The sequence below is a fragment of the Amblyomma maculatum genome, chromosome 2, assembly GCF_055883805.1.
Source record: "Amblyomma maculatum isolate TAMU_Amacu chromosome 2, ASM5588380v1, whole genome shotgun sequence".
Classification (NCBI taxonomy): domain Eukaryota; kingdom Metazoa; phylum Arthropoda; class Arachnida; order Ixodida; family Ixodidae; genus Amblyomma; species Amblyomma maculatum.
In genome coordinates this window covers 34,536,693-34,559,367 of record NC_139345.1, presented here as the reverse complement: position 1 = coordinate 34,559,367, position 22,675 = coordinate 34,536,693, and the positions used below count along the sequence as shown (strand labels likewise).

General features: G+C 43.1%; 1 protein-coding gene across 2 annotated transcripts in view; it reads right to left on the bottom strand.

The window, feature by feature from the left end:
* Positions 1-22,675, bottom strand: part of LOC146198332 (3'-5' RNA helicase YTHDC2-like) — a 67,972-nt gene that overhangs the window by 39,087 nt on the left and 6,210 nt on the right. For both annotated transcript variants that reach the window (XM_084593773.1, XM_084593774.1), the window contains exons 6-12: positions 21,568-21,670; positions 16,975-17,131; positions 11,284-11,338; positions 10,461-10,617; positions 5,878-6,034; positions 2,062-2,254; positions 282-460 (exon numbers count right to left, since the gene is read on the bottom strand). In XM_084593773.1, the coding sequence (XP_084449899.1) occupies positions 282-460; positions 2,062-2,254; positions 5,878-6,034; positions 10,461-10,617; positions 11,284-11,338; positions 16,975-17,131; positions 21,568-21,670 (1,001 nt within the window). The remainder of the gene's footprint in view (positions 1-281; positions 461-2,061; positions 2,255-5,877; positions 6,035-10,460; positions 10,618-11,283; positions 11,339-16,974; positions 17,132-21,567; positions 21,671-22,675) is intronic.

Here is a 22,675-nt window from a genome sequence, read left to right as displayed (position 1 = left end):
GCACCCTCTCAGTGGGCATTCCCAAGTGACTCGGGCGAGACAGGGTGCGGCCGTCACGACCAGTTTTTTAAATTTTTTTTTCTTGCATGCTGGCATGAGCCGAGTTGAGGGGTGAGAGGAGGAGCATCATTTTCAATCGTTGATATCTTCCGTGCTGGTGAAGCTAGCTTAAATATGTTTGCAAATGCAAACATGAGCAATGATTTGCAATATGGTGAAGTGCTTTCACTACCCTGATTAGCTATCTGTGCGACAGGAAAAAGTGTAAGAGAGATTTTTACCCTCCTGAGGACTTTCATGCACTTTCCGCAAGAGGACTAGCAGCAAGTCCAGATCAGTCTGGTCGTCACTGGTGCTACGCAGGTATAGGTCTAGCGTCTCACGTTCTGCGGCTGAGAGTTGCTGCTCGGCTATGCTGCCGCAAGCATCAGATTTTGGAAGAGCATTTTGCATCACCATCCTACAAATGAGGAGAGAAGAGACCAGAAACGTGTTAGATACAAGGCCAGTGACCCATCCCACCTGCAGGGGCTCGTTGGTCCACAATGATCTGCTAGTGGGCACTCAGCATGAAAATGTGCTTGAACTGCAGAACAGACCTTAACAAAACCTTGTGCCCAACTTCAGAGTGACACAATGTATTGTCTGTTACTAAAGTTCACAGTCCGTTGGGAACTCCATTACAATAGAACAATGAATTAATGGAAAACTTTTACAGCAGGTGCAACATTAGAGCAATGCTCATAAACTTGCTTTAGTTATTGATATGCAGCTAAAATATGGCTTGATGTAAACATACAAAAAAAGGAGCATCTGATATACCCATGTGATAAATCAAATACAATAAAATCTCATTAATTCGGCCTTCAGAAGACTACAAAAAACGTTATAACGTCTAAATGTTCAAACTATTGAATGGCCCGAAAAGCCTGCCAAAAAATCATTTGCATCGCAGTAGTTTTATCTAATTAACACCTGGACCAAAGCTTTTCCTACGTTTGAGATAAAAACAGCCAGCAACAATTTTTTAGTTTCACCAAGTGCTTCGCATTGAGCACGCTATCGGGCACACATCTTTACCGAGGATGTTTCATTGTGGCACACATCCTCACAACGCAATGGCTCAGCATAATTGAAGAGTGGAGAAAGCATGTGGATACAAAAAGGAAGATATGCATAGGCGTAAAAACAGCGCGATAGCTGTTGCAAAATAAAACTAAAACTAAAACACCAGTGACACGCAAAGCAGCGTCCAATACAGCAGGCGTGCCAGATGCGTACATGATGGCAAGATTTTAAGAGACGTGAAATTGTAACTATGCCACTGGGCTATATTTCGGCAATGGCGGATTTCCGAACGACATGGTGCCTGTCGTAATATGCAGGACTGAAGTGTGCAGGCACACTATTGTGTGCAGTCCAGATTCAGGGAGCTCTATATGGGCAACTGCTGGTTTCATGGGTCACAGCTCAAAGTGATCCATTGTCCAATTTAACCAATTCGTGCCTGCCCATGTTCTAATTAAGTGATGGCTGGAGCCTAGCTTTTAACTGAAATGCCCGAGTTAATGGGTATTGAATTAACGCCCGACTACTGTGCTGGGGTACCAGAGTTCGATCCCGATTGCCGGCTATTGAAATGCCGTGGCTAGGATTAAACCCGCATCTTTAGGCTCAGTAGTCGAGTGCCATAACCAGAGAGTCACCATAGAGAATTGTATTGGAAACACTGAGGTGCCTCTGAGCTTTTGCAGTTGCATTACACAATTTGCATCCAAGGCTGAAGATTGAAGCAACTCAATTACAGCATCTTGTCCTGCTTACCATCTGATGCTCTTCTGGTGGAAAATTTCAAACCCAAAGGGATGACAGAAACCCTTCGATGGTACTGCACCCAATTTTATTGTTCTCCATGTTCAGTATACAGTAAAACAAAAATTTGCTGTACCGGTAGTTAAAAATCCTGAACTCAAGTGTACCACACAGCGATTAAAAAAAAACACATATTCACTGGACCTCGTACCAAGCTTGTTTAGCAAAAACAATGGACTGTGTACTCACAAATGAGCCAGGATTACTTCAGCTGCTTCTGACTGGTGAAAGTGTTGAGCCCAATCGTGGGCTGTCCAGTCGTTTGATGACCTGGCAAGCGGGTCTGCCCCAAGGGAGAGTAGCTCTTCCACAACTTCCACCTTGCCCCGCCCAGCAGCTAACATCAGGGCTGTAGCACTTGTCTCACTGTGGCGGTACTCAACTGCAGGCATCCAGAAAATAACCAGTTTAAAAAGAGAGCATATGACATGAAATTTTGAGGCTGGGGTGACCTAACAAATCGGCTCGCTTACATTGGCACATGCTGAATCTTCCAATGATTCATCAGAATCAGCCTCAATGACTGTTGACTATAATACCTATCTCAATTATGCTTCACACCATTTTAAAGGCCATGCTGCCAATTTCAATAACAATGCAACTTAGCAACACGGCAATGCATATATGCCTGTCAGCAATGCAACTATCACTTGGCATTCTTCAAAGAATGCGAGGGAAGAATGCGAGGCATCTCGGAACGAGACCTTTTTGTCGGAAAACAAGCATCACGGTGAGGCTGACAGAGTGTCTAGTACCCTGTTGTGGCAGCCTAAAACATTGTATCTGCGCGTTTTGCTTCTGTGGAACTGCGTTGTCATTGTGAAAATATACCACCTTTCGTAAATTGCTCAGCACACGTCACAGGATGCTAGCCGAGAGTCTGTTGCGGCAGCGCTCGGATGTTTCATGGTTCACTGTTACTCGAGAAATACGGTGTTGCTGTTGTGTGACCAAACTTGAATGACACAATCACAACGAGCGTTTCCGCTCATTCTTTATGAAAAGAGCGATGTGAGAGCGAAGGAAAGCGTTAAGGGGATCATGGTAAGAAAACGTAGTGCGACCCAGATGCATGAAAAGGAGAAATGAGAAAGAACGACAAAGGAAAAAATGTAGGTATTGTAAAATCTTGTGCAATACGGGAGCAACGCATAGAGACTGAAGGAAAACGAAAGCGAGTGACGCATACGCGCGACGCGTGTGCCCTAAACACGAGATCAAACGTGCTGTGCCACGCAGGTAAGACCAGTGCCGCGCAGAAAAGTGCACTTGCTGTTCCGCGCTGTCACTGAGCGGATTTTAAAAGTGCACTATAACCAGTATTTTTTTTCGCACGACCGACTAATAAGCAGTATGACTTTACACAGAGTATTATGGGAAGCAGACAGGTGGCCAGCAAAAGCTGCATTATAACCAGTCGCGCACTACAAGTGGTTACATTGTAAATGGTCTTCACTGTACTACTTCTGCGGGAAACATTGTGCACTGCAAAAGAGAGAACTTGCTCACTTGTCATGCAGCACAGCTTGTGTTCTTGCATGAGAAAAAGTAATTTCAGTGTGCTGGGCTTTTAAATAAAGCCTCAATGCAATATGTAATGGCTTTGTGTATCACAAAAATAAAAATAGATTTTGAAAATGCCTACTGTGTGATTTAGCCTCTTTTAAGTGCCACATACATATTAGGGGTGAGCACATCTTGCGAATATTGAGATTTTTTGAATAAGAATTGAATATGAAAATAGGAAAACCTTTACATATTTAATATCTTATCAGTGAAAAAAAAAAAAAAAAAAGAATTCTCCTCAGTTATTTCAAAATTCACATGGTATTTGCAAACAAAATTAAACGTAACTGTACACTATACTAAAAAATCCAGTTTTATGTACAGGAAGGACCAGCATAAAAATCAGTGGAAATATCATATTGGTGCTGGGTACTTTATTATAAACTCTCATTAGTTTGACCTTCAAGGGACCAGGAAAAGTACTCGAATTGATCGAAACCTTGAATTACTGAATCAGCCCGTAAAAGCTGCCAAGAGCCCTTTACACAGTAATCTTAACTGATGGACATTTGCATGACGGTTGCCTGCATTTAAGATGAAACCAAAGTGAGGACGACATTCTTTCCTGGCTTCGCCAAGTGCACTTCTCAAAAGGGAAGGTCTCTCTTCACAAAACAGCCCCATAGAGTTTTGAGAATGCTTCACTGCACAGACTCGGTCAAGCATTGCAGTGAAGTGCACAGTGCGGTAAAACAGCGGTGAATTCAAAGATTTTAGATGTATTTAGTCACCCTTGAATATTTGGAAAGTTTCCAATTATCTCTCGGGATTGGCCATAAGATCAATACTAATATGCACAAACATTTTCAGGTGTCCAGAAATAAGTTCTCGAAAAGCTTCAAGGCTAGCAAAAGTGAGGTGTAGGGGCACGCAAATATTCAAAATTTTGAATATGAATTGAATAACCTTGTATTCGGTCCGTATTAAAAATTTTGAATATTCGCAAATACCTACACCTTATACCCTAGACCAGGACAGAAGGCACTTCTAAGCACTTATTTTTAAGAACTAACACTGTGTGCTTTTTTTTTGGTAGCCAAATTAACCACCAGACAGCCTCTTCAGAAACATGCCTCTGTGACAACTTATATAGTAACGAGTCTTGCTAGTCTGAGAAATTTTACTACAAACTGGATGAGGCCCAAAAAATGGTCAGAGTCGAGCAGTCTGAAAAAGCCATAAAATAATAAAAAAAATAAAAAATAAAATAAGCAGTAATAGTAAATTGTGGCCTTTCATGTCCTGCGGTGATATGCACGCTATGAGAAATGCCACAGCGGAGAGCTCCAGATTAATTTACACTACATTTGGCTCTTTAACGTGCACTGACATTACCCAGCACAAGCACCTATTTTGTGTTCGCCTCAACCAATATCAATTTACTGAGGTTGAATCACCTTGAAAAACATAGCTAATTCTGCCCCCCCCATCATCTTCCACCTTCAAGCATTAATACTAGCTTGACTCCCAATACTGTATAGGGAAGAAGAAAAGGTGCAACATGTGCGAGAACAGTACCACCAAGGCTGCCTGATGATGGCATTAAAGGGACACTGAACAGAAAAGTGAAGTGGGCTTGCATCGATAGAATACCAGTTCCTGATCACAAAAACACCACTCTTGCTGAAAGCAAAGTTCTAGTAAGGCAGAAAAGAGCAAGAATAAAGATACAGGTATTGCCGCCACAAACGAAACGGCCGAAGCTCGCAACTGCGAGTTACGTGATGCACGATGGATCTCGGAGGCTGACAAATTTTAATTACGCTCATGTTTGAATCCAGTAGTAGTCTCCAACATAATAACATGCTTTTATCACGTGGAGACGACGGCGAAAAGGCAACCTAAATGGGACAAGGCAAGGAGAAACATATTTGGCGGCGCCACAAGCAGCCTTGGTATTATTGCCGGTGATGTTTGGCACAGGCGTGCTCGTACAGTTTCGGTTTTGACGTGCAGCTCAAACAACTAAGTGCTCCTTGGAAGATCATGTTTCACCGCGCACCTACGACATATTTTCTTTGACTTTACCACAGTCTACCGTACGCTAGGCCACTGTGCGTTCTTTGTGCCTCCGCGTGTGTCACTCACAGTGTTGACGACGGCACGACGCAAAGGCCGGTGGTAGCTTTCATGCTTTCTTTCCGGCTGCTGCTAGACTCCACCGCTTGCCGCAGGCCAGCAATCACGAAGTCTGTATTACGTCCTGGACGACGTCATTTTATCTAACTACGTAGTTGGGTTTAACTGCTTGAATTCAACCCGCGAAAAAAAAAAAAAAAAAATTGCTCAACTTCTTATTACAATATCTCATCAATAAATGCATATTTTGCTGCCGCACAAGTGACAGCAATGTCACGAAATATCGTAACATCGGGTTCTGCTAACATAAAAATCGTCATCAGTGTCCCTTTAAAGGGGCGGTGTCATCAAATGACTTGCCTGGAACGTTGTCCGAGAGGAAGTAGTACATCAGCTGAGAGAAGGCTTCATCCGTGCCAGTCATCCAGGCATTCTGCAAGGCACGGTCCATCTCTGCAGCCTGGTGAGCATTGATATTGGGTGAATCACCATCATCAGTCTCCTCTTTGAATGGATCCTGCAAAGTTTGAGCAAAGCAGAGGAAGGAACCTCTCAATAACGTTTTTTAGCCCTGCAGCTGCATAAAAGTGATGACATTAGTCTGGAAGATGAAGTTATGTGATGTTAAGAAGATAGTGAGAGACAGGAAAGCGTGGCGTGACATGGTCCATAGGGTCACGAAGAGTCGGACACGACTGAACGCCTGAACTGAACTGATTAGTCTGGAAGAAAGGAAGCAGAGAGAGACGGAAGAGAAGGAGGCAGCCAGCAAGTGAGTGGGTAATTAGGTCTACACTGGAGGTGTGCGAATACAAAAATTTCCGTATATACGAATTGAATATGAATGAGGAGAAAAAATGCCTTTGTATGTCAACTACAGTTGAACCTCGATATAAAAAAGTCATACTTTCAGCCGAAAATTTCGTTAAATCACAAATTTCGTTATGCCGAGGTTTCCATGCTTTAGCTGTCCAAATAAAGTAACAGGTTTGTGGAACACTGCTAATAGATAGGAACTTGTAAATCTCGAATTCAGGAAATAAGCAGAAAACCTTCACAAGAATAGAGTCAACAAGGGCACCAGATGTTCTTTGGCATATCAGGAGCATAATGAGTGATAGCAAATAGACTTATACCCCTGTCACACGGACTCTTGTAAGGCCTTGAGAATTAAGGTTCTTTGCTCCAAAGGTGGTTGATGCGCAATTACTACATGGCAAAGTCGTGAGTCCTTCGCGATAAAGACGGCCATCAGCTGTGTAAAAGAGCAGCCCAAACCTGAGCGCCGATTGGGCAAAAAATAAGCGAGGGAAAAAAAAAAAAGAAAAAAAAAAGTAGAAACAAAAAAGTTGACTCAAATATAAATTTTAATATTATATTTAAGCTAATTGATTCTACTTAGGCCTTAACTTTGCATTTCAATCAACTTTAAAAATCTTGAGTGTTGATAGAAGACTTCGAACGTTTTCCGCAGCCGCATCGACATACGTGGTCAGGAAAAAATAAAAACTTGTGTTACTAAACATCCGCTTCACACCTAGAGCATATTTATTTATTAATGAGTTGGTTACTCTTACTAACATAAACAAAGGCAGTCTTGTTCATGTTTTACTTAAGCTGAAAGATATTGTCTACTTCAATTTTGGTAGCTGTTACTAGTGCCATTTCAAGCGCAGCCGCTTGATAGCCGTTGCGATTGCTGCTCGACAGATGGCGAGCTCAGAGAGTGCTTGAATTATCATTATCATTGTTATTTATCTCCTTTGCACTTGCCGTGTAGCTGCGCCGCTTCTCCTTTTTAGTTTTGCTCCTTTAATGCAGTAAAGACCTTGGAAAAATGCAGTGTGACTGGGGTATTAAATGCATCCTTTTTCTCTGTGTGCGCAAAGCAAAGACAAAGTGCAGTACTCCTTCTGCACTCCTTCTTTTAACTTTTTATCTCCTGCATCCCATTCCCCCTTTCTCAACTTATGCCTTGCGGCAAACTCTTCGAAAAAAAAAAAAAAAAAAGTGCAGTACTCAAAGCCACCGCCAGATGTTGCCGTTAGTATCATCATCCTCCTGCAACATTTGCGAATGGGGGCTAGAATTTCTAGATCAGCTGGTCTAGGGACTTCTAACGGGGATGCCATTGTATGTTTACATCGCCCACACCTGCGGGACTACCTTGAATGGGGCAATCTTCTGCTCAGGTCTCACGTACGTGTACTGTATTTACTTGCAAATGAACCCACCTCTCACCTTTACCGCTGAGAAATCGAAAAAGAAAAAAAAAATATAGTAGTTAGCGCATTCCTCCGTTTCGAACTATTTCAGCCCACAGTGAATTTCTTGCCACACAAAGATGCTGCGCAGCGAGATCCCGGTGCATCTCGACGTTAGGTTTAGTGCAGGGGGTGAGGCAAGCTTGGCAGGTTGGCAGGGTGCAAGCGGGCTTAACATGAATGCCGGCGGTGGCTTGCTCGACTCGTCCGGTTGCGCAATGTAAAGAAGCTTGGCTATAGGCCAGTTCATGAGACATCGTAAAATTATAACCGCGGAACTGTCTCTGGTATGTCGTTTCCGCAGTTTTAATTTTACGGTTGTGCAAGCCGGTTTCCAGTATGTTCACTTTATCACGCAGCGACTGGGGTGGGCCACCACTGCCACAAAATCGCTGGAACATGTGATAGCAGCAACTGCCTTTTGAAGCAAATGATGCTAAAAGCTGTTGTCATGATTGCGGCTGACCACTTGCCTTCTTTGATGAATGGTGTGATGCATTTTGTATGCCCCTATCATTGTCATTTTATGTGACAGAGTAAGGGCCCCGTGTCACAGAAAAGCCAGTGTCGACGTTGTTGTCTTCGTTGTCTATTGTAACATGAAAATCCACAATGAAGGAAAGAAATAAAAGCAAATAAAAGTACTCCGAACATACCAGGATTTGATCTCCTGGCCTTCTAATTGCGAGACGAACATGCTACTGATACATCAAAGTTCCACACGGTCTTGAGGGCCACGCTTCATACTATTGCCACCAGCTTACACTATCCCTGGCCGACCGAACGAGTGCTCATGCTGTATGCTGGCTGTGCAAGTTTTAATGGACCAAATGCATTTCTTTAACTACATGTGTGATGGATATGCTGCCGACTAACAGTGCAGGACGTTCGTATGAGTCACCTTTGTCTTCTACAAGTGTGTATGGTGTATATATGCCTGCTCCTGCTTGGGAGGCTTTTATGAGTGTGGACGGTGCATGTACATCTGGTCCTCGTTGGCGGGGTCGGCCAAGCAAGTCTGAAGCCGAGAAGGCGGGTACAAAGGCTAGGCGAGCAGAGGCGATGAGGGTTAAGCGGCTTGAAGATGGCAACATGTGGGCCCGAGAGGCAGAGGAATGTGACAGAAGCTTGCCCGAGACCCAGGTGGAGGCAAAGCAGTGCAAGCAGGCTGAAGATGCTGGCTACCTAGCTAGGGAGGTGGACGCCGTGCACCAGAAGCAGGCTCAAGATGCTCAGTACCGAGTGAGGGAGGCAGATGCCAAGTGGCAAAAGCGGGTTGAAGACGCTGAGAACTGAGCGAGGGAGGCAAATGCCATGTGCCAAAAGTAGGCTTAGACACATGAGGGCTGAAGATGCATGTGATGTGACGCATGAGAACCCAATCCGAGGGGAGTCCGCTAACGCTATTGCGTACTGCTCTTAAAGGAAGAGCTTAAGAGTCCTATCAATTTATGTTTCACTCGCAGATTCCAGACTGCCGGCAAAATTGGCATGTAAAAGGGCAAATACAAAATGCGGCCTGTTTTGGTAAAGTTTCAGTTTTCATTCCGTTTGTCAAGGTGCTGCTGGTACATGCATGCGATGCATGAGGACTTTGTTAAATCGAAAGTGCAGCATAAAATTACTGCATTAAATCGTGAGAAAAATACATGGTTTTCAGCAGGACAGAGATTGGGAAATAAAGAAAATGCATTACATCGCGAATTTTGTTACATTGTGGCTCATTATACCGAGGTTCGACTGTATCTGATCGGTGAAAAAAGAAAAAAGCTGCAAACAAAATTAAGCGCAAATTGCAAAAAAGTTATGCCCCATTCAAAACCCAGTATTCATTTTATGCAGGACGGACCTGTATGAAGCTGAGTAGAGCTGTCATATCGCTTAAACTCGTTAATTTGGTCTTCAAGGACACAGAAGAAATGTTATAATTAAACGAACGCTCAAATTATCGAATGGGGAAAAAAAATAAACTGCCGAAACTTGTTAGCGTTACAGTTTTCTTTTTCTCTGACGAACACCTGCATGATGGCTGTCTGCAACCCGAGTGAGAACAGTGCTTCACTTTGTGCATGCTGTCGGGAAAAAGCTGCAAACAAAATTAAGTGCAAATTGCAAAGTTATGCCCCACTCAAAACTTAGTATTATTTTATACAGGCTGGACCTGCAGAATTACTCCAAATTCGTAAAGACCTACACTACCCTTTTCACAATGCGCCACAATAGTAGTGGTCCCCTCTTCACAAGACGGCCTCGTCGCATTTGGAGGATGTTTCACCGCAAGGTTCACGCGGTGAAGCACTGCAGTGAAGCATGCAATGCAGTGAAACTGCACTTGATGAGCGCAGTTTCGGTGTACTGAAGTAGCACGTGGATGTACGTGAGGAATATGTGCACAAGCGTTAGAATGACATGATGCCATCCTAAAATAAAAACAAATGCCAAGCAGTCTGTGAAGCGGTACGACTGGCAGATGCACACTTAGAATTAACGAGATTTTACTGTATCTAAAGGCTTTAGGAAATTGGCAGTCTTCATAAATGAAAATTTTCTTCATGTTCGGTAATTTTCCAGCATCCAGGAACATCCGAATATCAGTTCTTTTTTTAGCCAAATATGAATCGAATATTAGGACATCCCTAGTCCATACGCATGCAAACAGCAAAGGACTACTATCCATACCTGGTCCCCTTTGGGCAACTGACTGCCAGGTGGAGAGGTGGGTCCACTTGTGGCCCTGCCCTGGCTGTCACACCACTTGGCGAGCTGTGCCTTCTGCTGCTCAGTCCGAGGCTGGCTTTTCTTCAGCTTCTGCATGGTCTGGCTCGTATATCCTGTGCTATATTTGTTTCCCACATCAGCATGCTACCATCACTTAGAGGCTGCATATTCACCCTAGAACTAAACACACAGCAAGACTGACAAGAAGGAGAATAATTACGAAGCATGCCCCAGTGCAAAAACATGCCCGTGTCTAAACAGCATGAGAGATGCTAGGAAGACTGCATAATTAGGCTATGTCTTTTTTTTTTCTTTCTCTGTCCAGGGTGTCATGCTGCAGGTGCGAAGACATATTGCTTTCTAAACAAAATTCCTCAAGTGAAGTTTGCTGCATCTACAAAAAGCCAGGAAAGAGCTGCTTCAGTTTGCTCTAATGCCAATGGGCAGGCATACGCATGGATGCTCACTGGACCTTAGAAGATGAACCTATTGATACTTTAGCCTTAGGTACCTTGGAGTCGGGATCATGTCTCCACAGAAATGAAGTCTTGAAACTACTGCTGACTAAGACTAAAGGGCACAAACATATGGCAAGTACTACCTTATGCTGGTACACCACATTTGTTAAAAACAAAGTGTAGGGGAAGGTGCCAGATTTGATGATTTTAGTAATAAAAGCACAAGTGGTACTGCACTTCGCCCTGATCAAAAGCGGATATGAGGTTGATTCTGCATGCTTCTGCCAACAACTTGAATAATGCATATACAAAGAAAAGGTACATACAGCCGTAGGATGTCTTCGAGAAAAAAAGCCTTCACCTCATATGACTTCGATGGCACTAGAAGAACAATAAAAAGTGGCACCTTAAATTACATTGTGCTTTACATACACAAAAGGTGAAAAGATACAGTAGAACTCCATTAAGTGAAGTCACTCAGACCGGCAAAAATCTTTACTATATCAGTTGTTGGTGATGACATAGGCTTGAAGATGCTTTCTGGTAATTAAATGGATACTTATCAAACTTGTTTTGTTGGTTTATGATAAAAACGCTAAAATATCTTCCACCCCTCTTTTATTTTTTTTGGTGAATTTTAAATATATATATATTCATTTATGATTTTTTTTTTTCTATCTCATGGAATCACCTCATGAATGCACTGTGCTATGAATACAAGCAAAATTGATTTCACGTAAAAACCAAACCCTAGCATTAGCATGGTATTGCCTTGCACAGTTTCTGTCTTTTAAGAGGCAATAGATGAGATATGCACGCAACATAGAAATGCAAAAAACCGCATACACCACACCTCCACTTATTGCCATCGCTGCATCGTGCTTTGCACTTCACAGTGTTGCGAACTTCCCTACTTCTTGCTGCATTTTTACTCTCTCTCTTACTTTCTGAACAGATGGGGCCACCTTCTTCCCACATTTGTAGCCAGTTTTACTTTTTTTTTTTTTTTCTTAAGCTCCGCATGATTTTCCTCATGGTTCTAAGGCCTATGTAAATTTGGTTTCTCTACAAAGCTGGTGAGCCAGGTGGTAAAGCCAAAAACCCGCATTTATTCATTTTTTTTTTTTTCAGACAGAAAAATTTGCCTCTGGATTCTAGAAAGCGTGTGTGTGACAATGACATTTCGTGGGAAGTGCGTCGCAGCAGCCAGACACACTTTACTATAACCGATTTTTTAATCAAAAATGTCTTTACTATAAAGGAGAAAAAATGGTTTGGTTTGTTGTCCCAAAGCAACTCCGGCTACGAGAGACGCCGTAGCGGAGGACTCTGGAAATTTCGACCACCTGGGATTCTTTAACGTGCACTGACATGGCATTACACACGGACATCTTGCTTTTCGCCTCCCTCAATAAATAACTGCCGAGGCCGGGATTCGATCCTGCATACTTCGGCACAGTAGTTGAGTGCCGTAACCACTGCACCACCCCAGCAGGGCAAAAGAGTACATTCATTTACGGAAGACAAATTGGGACCTCAGTTTGACTTGACTATATTTGAGTGTACTATAGCAGGCTTCTGTTAATAAAAAGATATTCAAAATGGCAGCTTCAAGCTAAAGCAAGCATTTCCACTTTTGAAAGATTATGTAAATAACATGAAACTATGAAATAATCAGATCATTAAAGCATAATATCAGACGCAGATGTAGGCAACTTTGCACAGTGACAGAGGTTTACACCAATAAAACGTGTTCTTATATTTTCAGCTAAGTGTCACTGCACTACTATAACTTACAATCCAACACATTTAATAAATTTGGTCAAGCAATCTTAGTTTTCATTTCTAACTATCAGCAGCCACATATTATGGTGGATGTAATACCTCCCTTCATGACAAATTTATAAAAGAGCTGAACTGCAATGAGGAACAAATCAGTGTAACATCGTTCTCAAGCTTGGCTAAAATTAAGATACAGTGTAGACCGCTTATAATGCAGGTAGCGGGGTCCGCGAAAAACTGCACTGTAAGCGGTACTGCACTACCAAAACATTATTTTTTTTCAGGTCACAATACACGCCAGATGGATAACTTCCCTTTCAAAAACATTCTTTTAATCACTGAACAAAGTGTAATACACTCAAGTGTTCTGGCCGCTTATATAATAAGTTTTAGCATTCCACATGCAGTACGATCGCGAAAATCAAAGCGACCGCCGCCACGAAATTGTGTATGCGCTTGCTATCAGCATACGCCTAGTTCCGCGAAGGCGGTTGCGCAAACCTCTGCCGTCGCGCTGCACAGGGTATGCTAAAGCATTGCTTTCTGGGGCACATTATATGCAGCTGAGAAAAAAAGCTGTAATTTTTGCCTGCTGCTGCCTCTTCGCGGCGTTACGGATTAGCTCGTTTTCCACCGAGCTGAGGCACTTCAAAACCTCATCGCTGAAGTCGTTCCTCGTGCAGTAGGCTTTGACTTTACCTAAGCATTCTATTGCGTCCTTGCATGAGACTTCTGGCGTGTCCTCATCCTCATCATCTGACTCATCGTCTGACTCACTCGGTGCGCTCCCTGCAGCACAACGCACTGCCGCAACGATTGCCTCGTCAGTGGTTGCCTTCTCAATGATGTCGGACACGTATTCATCCTCGCCGACGTAGCTTTTGAACGTGTCGGATGCATCCACAAAGTGATTTTCCACAAAATCAGACCACACTTCATTCGCATCTATGGTCTAGTCACCGGCATCGCAGCTCCGATCAGCGTTCCGAAGCAGAACCGATTCTCGTTCGAATTAACGAGCTTTTCTGCACAAAGATCTCCATGGAGCTTGGCCAGACCAAGTACAGTAAACACTCGTTAACACGAACTCGCATATCTCGAAAAATCGGTTAAGTCGAAAATTTTCCACGCCGCACCTTCACCTCACATAGGTGCTATGTATTAGCTCCTGTTTATCTCAAAGCATTTTTCGGGCGTAATGCGGATATTCCAAATTTTGACCGGAAGAACCGAAGGCAAGGGTCATTACCGAAAGGTGATAGTGGGTCCGAGCGAGGGTTTTGTTCCTATACTAAGTGCCAAACACAGTCACGTTCGAAGAGCGAATACAACATTTCCGCGGACGCAGCCGTTTTTCGCTGCAGGAGCAGTCACGCGAGCGCCGCACCCGCGCGTGGGGGCTGGTGGGTCTTATCAGGCAGTCAGTTCAGCCAGTTCAGCGTGGTTCGGTCAGTTGCCTTTCGCACATGCATAGCGGCAAGAGCGATTTAGTGATTGTGTGGTTCTGTTTCGTCGCGCTATGTGTACGAAGCGTTGATTGATTTTTGTTGTGTATGCAGTGTCTGCAACAAAGTTGAATGCAGCAGCAGCGACCAACGGCTTATGCGATGCGTTCAGCAGCTTGAGGACGCTTTTGTCGGGGTGAATGCCACCGCGAAGCAGGCAAGCATTACTTCCAAAATAATAAAATTCAGTTTTTCTTGTGTAGTGGAGTGTCGACGGGTGCAACGGGCCGAGGGCTGCCAAAGCATTTTCGCTCGTTGCTGTCGCGTTCAGGTTCTGGGTTCTTAGAAAATTTTGCGTCTCACCCGGAAGCAGCTCGCGAGGCAGCCAATCGCAGATGGCTTTGGGCTACTCAATTTCCGTCCTGGCTTTTTTTTTTTTTTTCGAGCGAAGTCTGTTTTCCTAGTCTGGTTTGAGCGAAGAACCTGCAGACACTCACTTCATCTGATCCGTGCATATATGGGCACATCTAGACGATTCAGTAAAAGCTTGGTAGGGTTGAAAGGAAAATAAAAAGGTTAGTGTGGCTAGATATTGTTAATTTTTGAAAGGAGCAGGAGAAAGCCACTGCTTGCAACGCAAGTATGCATCTGTAGCAGCACACCACTGCGCTACCACCTCTTTTTTTTTTTTTTTTTTTTTTTTTTTTTTTTTTTTTTTTTAACGCGATGCGTAAAACATTTCATCAGTGTCATTGTATTTCAAGCTGTGTAGTGTTAGAAATGGGATATAGCGTAACTGTACTCTCCATGACTGAACGACGACTGGGCAATAACAAAGTAACGCTGAAAACGTGCCTCTGTCGCAGAGTCCCGTTGCTCCGTGCGGTGTGCACCATTGGCAACAGGCGCTGGCGGCGGCGGTGCGCGACGGATTGCCAGGGGTTGTCGCCAGAAATTTTCGGCATTTTGCTTAACTCAAAACTCCGCTTATCTCGAAATTTTTCCCAGATTTTACAACCTTGAGTTAACAAGAGTTTACTGCAGTGTAGTTCGAATTATCTGGAAATTGAAATTATCGAGCTTCAAATTAAAGAGCTTTTACTGTAGTAGAGAACTTTCTCCAAGCAGGTCTGTCCTCAAGTGATCTCCTTCAAACCGACACAGACTGTACAAAGCAGGGCAAGGACGTTGCGATGAAGGCCAGCTGTATACCTACACCAGGTGCAAAATGCCTTAATGTTTACTTATGATCCATATATTGTAGGCTCTTATTATTTTAAACCTGAAGAAGCCAAATATTTCAGTGACTTTTCAGAGTGCACCCGTATAGAATCCACGACTAAATCTGGACACCTGTGTCGACGGATTGCATTTTTAACCAATGTCTTCATGAAAACTTGGCTGAAAGTATTAGCACAATATAAAGAAGGTTGCCCAACCAGCAGTCTCCAAATTGTTATGCAGCTGAAAAATTCATTTGAGGCATTAAGATCTCTCTTAAGTGCAGTAAGGCAAAAGCCTTTCCTGTGACTCTATCGCTTTTTCCCTCATTTGCTTCTTTTCTTTTTTTCTCTTCTGGCTTTTCTTCTCTTTCTTTACTATTTTTACTCTATTTTCTCTTTAAATACTTTTTCCTCTTTTACTCTTGAGTAACCGTTTTCATGTTGTAACGCAAAGACGAGGCATGACATTAAAGCTTTGCGCATGTTTTTTGCAAATTTCGATGTCCATGGCTGTTTTCACATCTGCACACTACATTAATGTTCTCGGCTATTCAATTGTAAAACTGACATTTTTTAGATCTAATTATAATTACTAATTACTCCATATCAACAAAATTTTGCAAACGTTTTTTCAACCTCTACCTCCTATAACCATTCTTTTACTCATTAATCAATTCATTTTTTGATAATAACAATGTGACACCCTCCGCGGGCACCCAAATCTTGTCCACACTCATGACCCTTACATGTTACAAAGGACTCGTTTTCTAATAGAGTACCCGCTTTAACTGAAACTTCGCAGGGCTGGAAAAAAATGTTCGAATTACCGAAAGGACGAGCAATCAAATGGATATTATAAAACTTTCAAGTACCTTTTCACGCTGTAGCAAATTTAGATAATAAAAGGATAGGCAATCGTCTCCTCCTCGTAACGAGCACTGGACGGCAATGACAATTTTTCTTCGTTCCCTCATGCTATACTGCACGCCCAGTGCTGGGAATATCAAAAGCGAGCTATTCTTAAACAGTAAGGTCTTCCAAGGCATCCCTCGCAATAGTGGCAGAGCCTCCTCACAAGCTGCAGTATCCTTGTAGGGAGGCTTCATCACAAACAATGAGCAGTTTGTGATGAGTGCACATTTTTTGCATGCAAGACCCCACAGAATACCAGACCCCACGCCACAAATTATCAGCGCTTGTGGTGCCGCAAACAAGACATGTCCGATGCTAGCCCTTGCACTTTCATGCACTGGGAAAGTTATAAATTAAACAGCTTAAGAATGCATACAAAATATAATCAGTAAACTAAAATATTGAAATGTGTTTAAATTACCTGCAAGTGTAAATGATCAGTTTAAATTTTGCGGGTCTACTGTATTCTGCTGGCTGCTTGCCATCAATTTTGCATGCAAAGAAAAATTTCCTGAACTGGGAAGCTCGAACTGAACAGGAGCTTTCACTGACATCTGGACTTTAATTTTACTTATTGCTAGTATTTTTGTTTATTTTATTTAAAGATTTGGGGGAAAAACAAGAGAGAGAAAAAAACAACAACACACAAGCATACCTTCCACAACAGGACAGCCTCCAAAGTATTTAACAAACAGCTCTGCATCCAAGGTTGCAGACATTATAATAAGTTTGAGGTTCCGAAATTTTGGCAGCAGGTCACGCAGCACAGTCAGGAGAACATCGCTAAACCGGTCACGTTCGTGGACCTCATCCTGGAAAGGAAACAAAAAAAGGAAAGTGAGCTACCATGACTCAGTGCGTGAACCAGAGTGGGTTATGACAACAGGTATAAATGAAGAAAAGATCACAACAGGTGGCATACTAGACGATAGACTACTGTGAAGAACATTGGTGTGAGTGGAGAGAAACTGAAAAAAAAAAAAACGAAGAAGGAAAAGCACGTTTGGGAAAAGAAGAAAGAAGAGGAGAACGCTGAGGGGGGCTCGAGGAGCGCGAAGCACGAGGAGAGGAGAACAGGCGAGCAGCGGAGCCGATCGGTTGTCCACGGAGTTTGGAGCGGTGCATGCTCTGCCAGGCCTGACCCGGGGATCCAGACCTGGGGCCTCCTTGCTGCATCCTGTCCTGGTCCTCCTGCTGTCTCAGGTGATCGAACCAAGGAATACTACCGCTGCAGCTCATTGCCGCTGCTGTAACAGCAGTCAATCACCGGCACGGGCGTTAGTGCCGTGCTGGACCTAGGCACGTCGGGGAGACCTGACTCATCGACCGTGGTATGGCAACCCAAGCCTCGTGCTTCCACTGGGCCTCGTCCGGTGGCCTACGTCAGCGACCCTACAAAGCTGTGACCAACCGGAGCGTCTGCACCGACTTTCCTACCTACCCAGCGAACTGGTGACTCTAGACAATTTTGTGTTTAGTCTTCGTCTTACTTGTTCGTCATACTCTCGTCCCGTCCATGCGTGTAGATCTAATTATTTGTCGTTAAATCGATCGGTCTGGTCATGTATTTCGATTGCTGTTTCTGAATAAGCCACAGAAAAAGGTGGCAAATATATCTGAAGAAAAGAACCTCACAACTACATAAAGGTCTATCTGCAAAAAAAAAAAAAAAAAAAAAAAAGTATTACTAGAGAAAAATGATGCACACTGAAGAGAGGGAAACAAAGTAAGAAGGGGAAGAGGAAAAGATGGAATCACATTAGTGCTAATAGTTGGTAGAATATTTAGAGGAATCCCCCAAGCCATATATATGGCTGCTTGGGTAGATGTCAATGAGTAATTACTCTCTTATGGACATTAACCAATACTACAACAAAGGTGTACATGCAACAAAACTCTGAACAACAGCTAGTATGTTTGCATAAGTCTAGAAAAACAGAAAAAGGAAGAGGTGAACTATAACTATCATTAGAAAGAACTCACTGGGAGACCTAAGTGCAATATGTGTTGGCAATGCAAAAGCATTAGAAGCTGTTCCTGCTGCATCGGTGCAAGTGTGCGTTGTCAGTTGCCAGCAGGCAGCATACCCGTGATGCCACCTCATGCAACAGCATGCTGCTTATCAGCGTGACATCATCACAGAGTATAAAAACAATGCACAGAAAATAAAACGAGATTTTTTCCGCTTGTGTCACTCAGACGTTAACTCGAAACTCAATGACTTCAAACCAAGTTTTGGGTCATTTCCTTACAGCTGCATTTGTGGACCCCTATATGCCTGTTTGCAAACAGCTGTACATCGGCTCGGGTTAGAAGCTATCCTGAAAGTATCTAGGGATTGGCAATATTCGCCGCGAGATCGACCTAGAGGTGGCGCCACCGTCACTCCGGCAGTGTGGATCGGCAGCCGGCGGCGCTCGCAGAAATGCACGCTGCGTAGGCCTGCTTCCGAGTTTACGGCGGGCTTGTTGGCGATGAAAACGTGTCTTCTGCAGTATTTCTGCAATATTGCAGAAAAAAAATCCAAGGATTTCGCCAATGCAGCAGAGGAAGAGCAGATTTTAGGAAAACAAAGCACGCCACCACCAGTCTTCTAGATTTACTTTGCACGTTTCTTGCGCTGTACCGCGCTCACGTGCCTAATGCTTGGGCCTGCCTAATGACAGCTTTGTTTTTCTTATCGACTTTTAAACAGTTTGCGTGTCTCATGCGAGTGAGACCGGCGAATTTAGTGTCAAGCCCACACAGATATAAGGTTCGTGCACTGACCTGCAGTAATTTAGATTGAATCGAGGCAGCCTGGTTCATTATATCGTACTTGACTCGAGGATTAAGCAGGTTAAATGTAGAATTGGCAGCGCACTGCATAGCGAGTTGCTTTAGACTGAGTGCACATCAACTCTGGCCCCCCAGACAACCACGCACAAGTATTCCCCAAAAATGAGATCACGCCAACACTATACAGGAAACTTCGCTGCACAGGAAAGCTGATTGTTCACGTGTACAGCGCTGAGTGGATTGAATTTGCCGAGATGCTTTTTGCGGCCACTGTCATAGAATGTGATAGTGTATTAATGCATGCGCCACTAACTGTAAATGATTTCCTGAAACCGAGGAAAGTATAAGGGATTTCTGATGTGTGTGATGTTAATATATAACGGTAAATTAGTAGTGTAATTATTTTGTTTTGCAATGCGAATAAATTTCACCGTGTGAGAGAACTTTTACATACTTGACAGAATTTACAATAATCAGCGATTAATTTTCAGTAACGTTAAAGTGCAGGCTACAAATTACTCGCTGCGAAGACATCGTTATAAACTGCGCATGGGCACTGTCATGTTCTGGGAAGCAATTTTACAGGCAGAAAATTTATCACTAATTATTTAGCAGTGACTAAATCTTATGCGAAGTAAAATATTAGGGTTGCTTCCAAAACATATGCCGGATATAAAACTATTCCGAAAGAAATGGAGGTCATCTTATTATGTGACTATAAAAATGTATTTATTCCCGAACTAAACTCTGATATTTAAGCCCGCATTAAGCTGTTTTACTCCCCTTGTCAGAAATGACGAGTTTTGTCGGAAGACAGCACTTGGACGAAAAGGGATTATAATGATTATAATAGGCTACCAGTAAAGTACATTGATATAGGTGTATTATGTAATATTTAGGGTAACAATTAGGTGCAGGGAATATGTTTCCCAAACATTCGAGCATTTCTCTAAAGCAAAATGTGCTCACTAAAACTTTACGGATGCACAGAAGCCTTTAACAACAAAAGAAAAAAAAAAAGAAATGCATATTGGCCCGGATTTAACGCGTGAAAGCAGCATCGGCTATGACGGATGATTGCAGAGGCTGGTTTTGGTGTCGTTTTAGTTTTTTTTTTCGTTATTAACACCACATTTACCACGTGGGATTGTTTATTGTGCAGTCAAATCCCACAGCAGAGGAACGCCTTTCGAAACGGTTGTAATTGAATTCCCCGTTCTCGAAACCAGCAGTCGAGCGCCCTTACCATTGAGACACCGCGACATAAGTTTAAAAAAAAAAAAAAATAAAATAAAAAAAACAAAAAAAAAAACACGAAGTACTCACACAACTATCGTGCATACAGACGGTATAGCAGGCATAGAGTGGTCTGTTCAAACTGCATTCTGCTAAATGAAGCAGTCTACGGTGGCATATTTTTAGTAGCTGTGGTATTCCAAACAGAAACGGGAATATGCGATTTCTGAGTGTTAGCATTAACTTTTATTGACGACAACGACCTGTTTTGCTTTGACACGGCGGTAACGACAGTACCACTTCGTTTGAGACATTGCGCCAAAGACAACGATGGATGATGTCCTTATCCAAGCATGACATGCTCGATACGGACAAGTATATTTTTTTTAATGAAGCGTGGGGTTATAGACTGTTAATATTTATTTTGCAAGAGGCATATAGGTAAGCAAAAGCTCACAGGAACCGCGAAACAAACAAGAACACTCCTGTACACGCCGCACGCACGCGTAAATCACTGTGGGCTGGCACGCGACGCAAAAACGCATCCACACTGAGTAGGTTTCGCCGCTGAGCCGCAAGGTGGCGACTGCTCGATCTCGAAGCCAATAGATGCAATGAAGATACGATTTGGTTTGGTTCATAGAGTTTAAGGTCCCAAAGCGACACAGGCTATGAGACATGCCGTACTAGAGGACTCCGGAAATTTCGACCATTTGGGGTTCTTTAACATGCACTGACATCACACAGCATACGAGCGCCTAGCTTGTCACTTCCATTGAAAAGCAGCCACCGAGGCCGTGATTCGATCCCACATCCTTGAGCACAGCAGTCGAGCGCTGTAACCACTGCGCCACTCCGGCAGGGCAACAAGATACATAAAAAAACATAGTTATCATTTCCAATTCTGTTATGAGAAGGCGAAACGAGGTGGCGACCGTGTGCTGTGCAATGTCAGCACATGCTAAGATCCCCAGGCGGTCAAAATTACTCCGGAGCCCTCCAGTATGTTACCCCTTTCTCTCTTTCCACTTTCACTCCCATTTTCTTCCCTTCCCTTATGGTGCAGTTCAAGTGTCCACAGAACAAGCGCGACAGATACTGTGTTTTTCCTTTCCTATGAACCAATTATTACTCCCTTCCAGCCAACAGCAAAATTTTTTGACCTATGTCATAATTTCTTCATGATAAGGCTCTAATCCTATTGCATTAAAAAGGGGATAATCATAACGCTCACCACAATAACATGCGTGATTGTTGCCATTGCAGAGTCATTGCCCATGAGAGTACGCAGGAGAATGCCATTGGTGCACACAGTCAACAAAGTCTTAGGCGACACCCTTAAAAAGAAAACGAAAATAAAAAAAGGGGGGGGGGGGGGGGAATGGAAGAGAAAAAAAATGCTCAGGTTTATGCAAGTAATCACACAGCAAAAAACATCCAAATAACTCTAACTGCAGTTTGATATATTTGACAGGACAGCGAACAAAATTATGTAGATTAGCGAAAATTCCACAAAACCAACCCTGTCCCACTAATTAATACCATGTCACTGTATCAACTCTCCACCCATCATACTAGCTCAACACAAGAATGCAAGCCAAATTCAATGCTGTGATATCCACTGATCAATACAAAGAAAATAGAAAACTCATTGTCAGAGAGAATTCGATATTGGTCAGAGAAGGCCTTATTTGCAAAAAAAGGCATCCAAGTGGTTCAGTAGAGGAGAGAGCTGAGCCAGTTGGTACATATTGGTAAAGGATTAAAACTAGCGGAAAGACGCCGGTTTAGAAGCTTTGTGTTGTGTTGTGCGTTGTGTTGTGCGCTTCTCTCTTTGTCTGCGTCTTTCCGCTGGTTTTAATCCTTACCGGGATCAAAGTGGGCGTGAAACTCCCATGAAAGTGGAGAGACAATAGCGCTGGCTACACTTCACCCCAACCATCACCCCCTTTTTAAAATTCTTTCTCACTCCACTCCCACGAAAGGCGGGAGATTTCTCTCTCCTGGGACATTTTACAACTTGCCGGCTGAGGTTTCAGATGGATGGACAAGACTGTTTTGGAAAGGTGTAAAAACACGTAATTTTAGATTGTGTGTTTCATTCCTTGCAATGGTGTGCAAGTATTACTATACATGTACCACCGCATTGTTTTCGCCTACTGCTGCATTTTCTTTATGCTTCGCGTGACCTATACGAAACTTTGACATCATAGCCATTGCTCGGCTGTTGAAACAGAAACGGGTGAGAAGAAAATTTTTATAATAGATTATTTAGCAGTTTTAGGTGAGCACGACAAGATGATCTATTGATTTATGTTGTGGGGATTCACAATCTCCCCGCC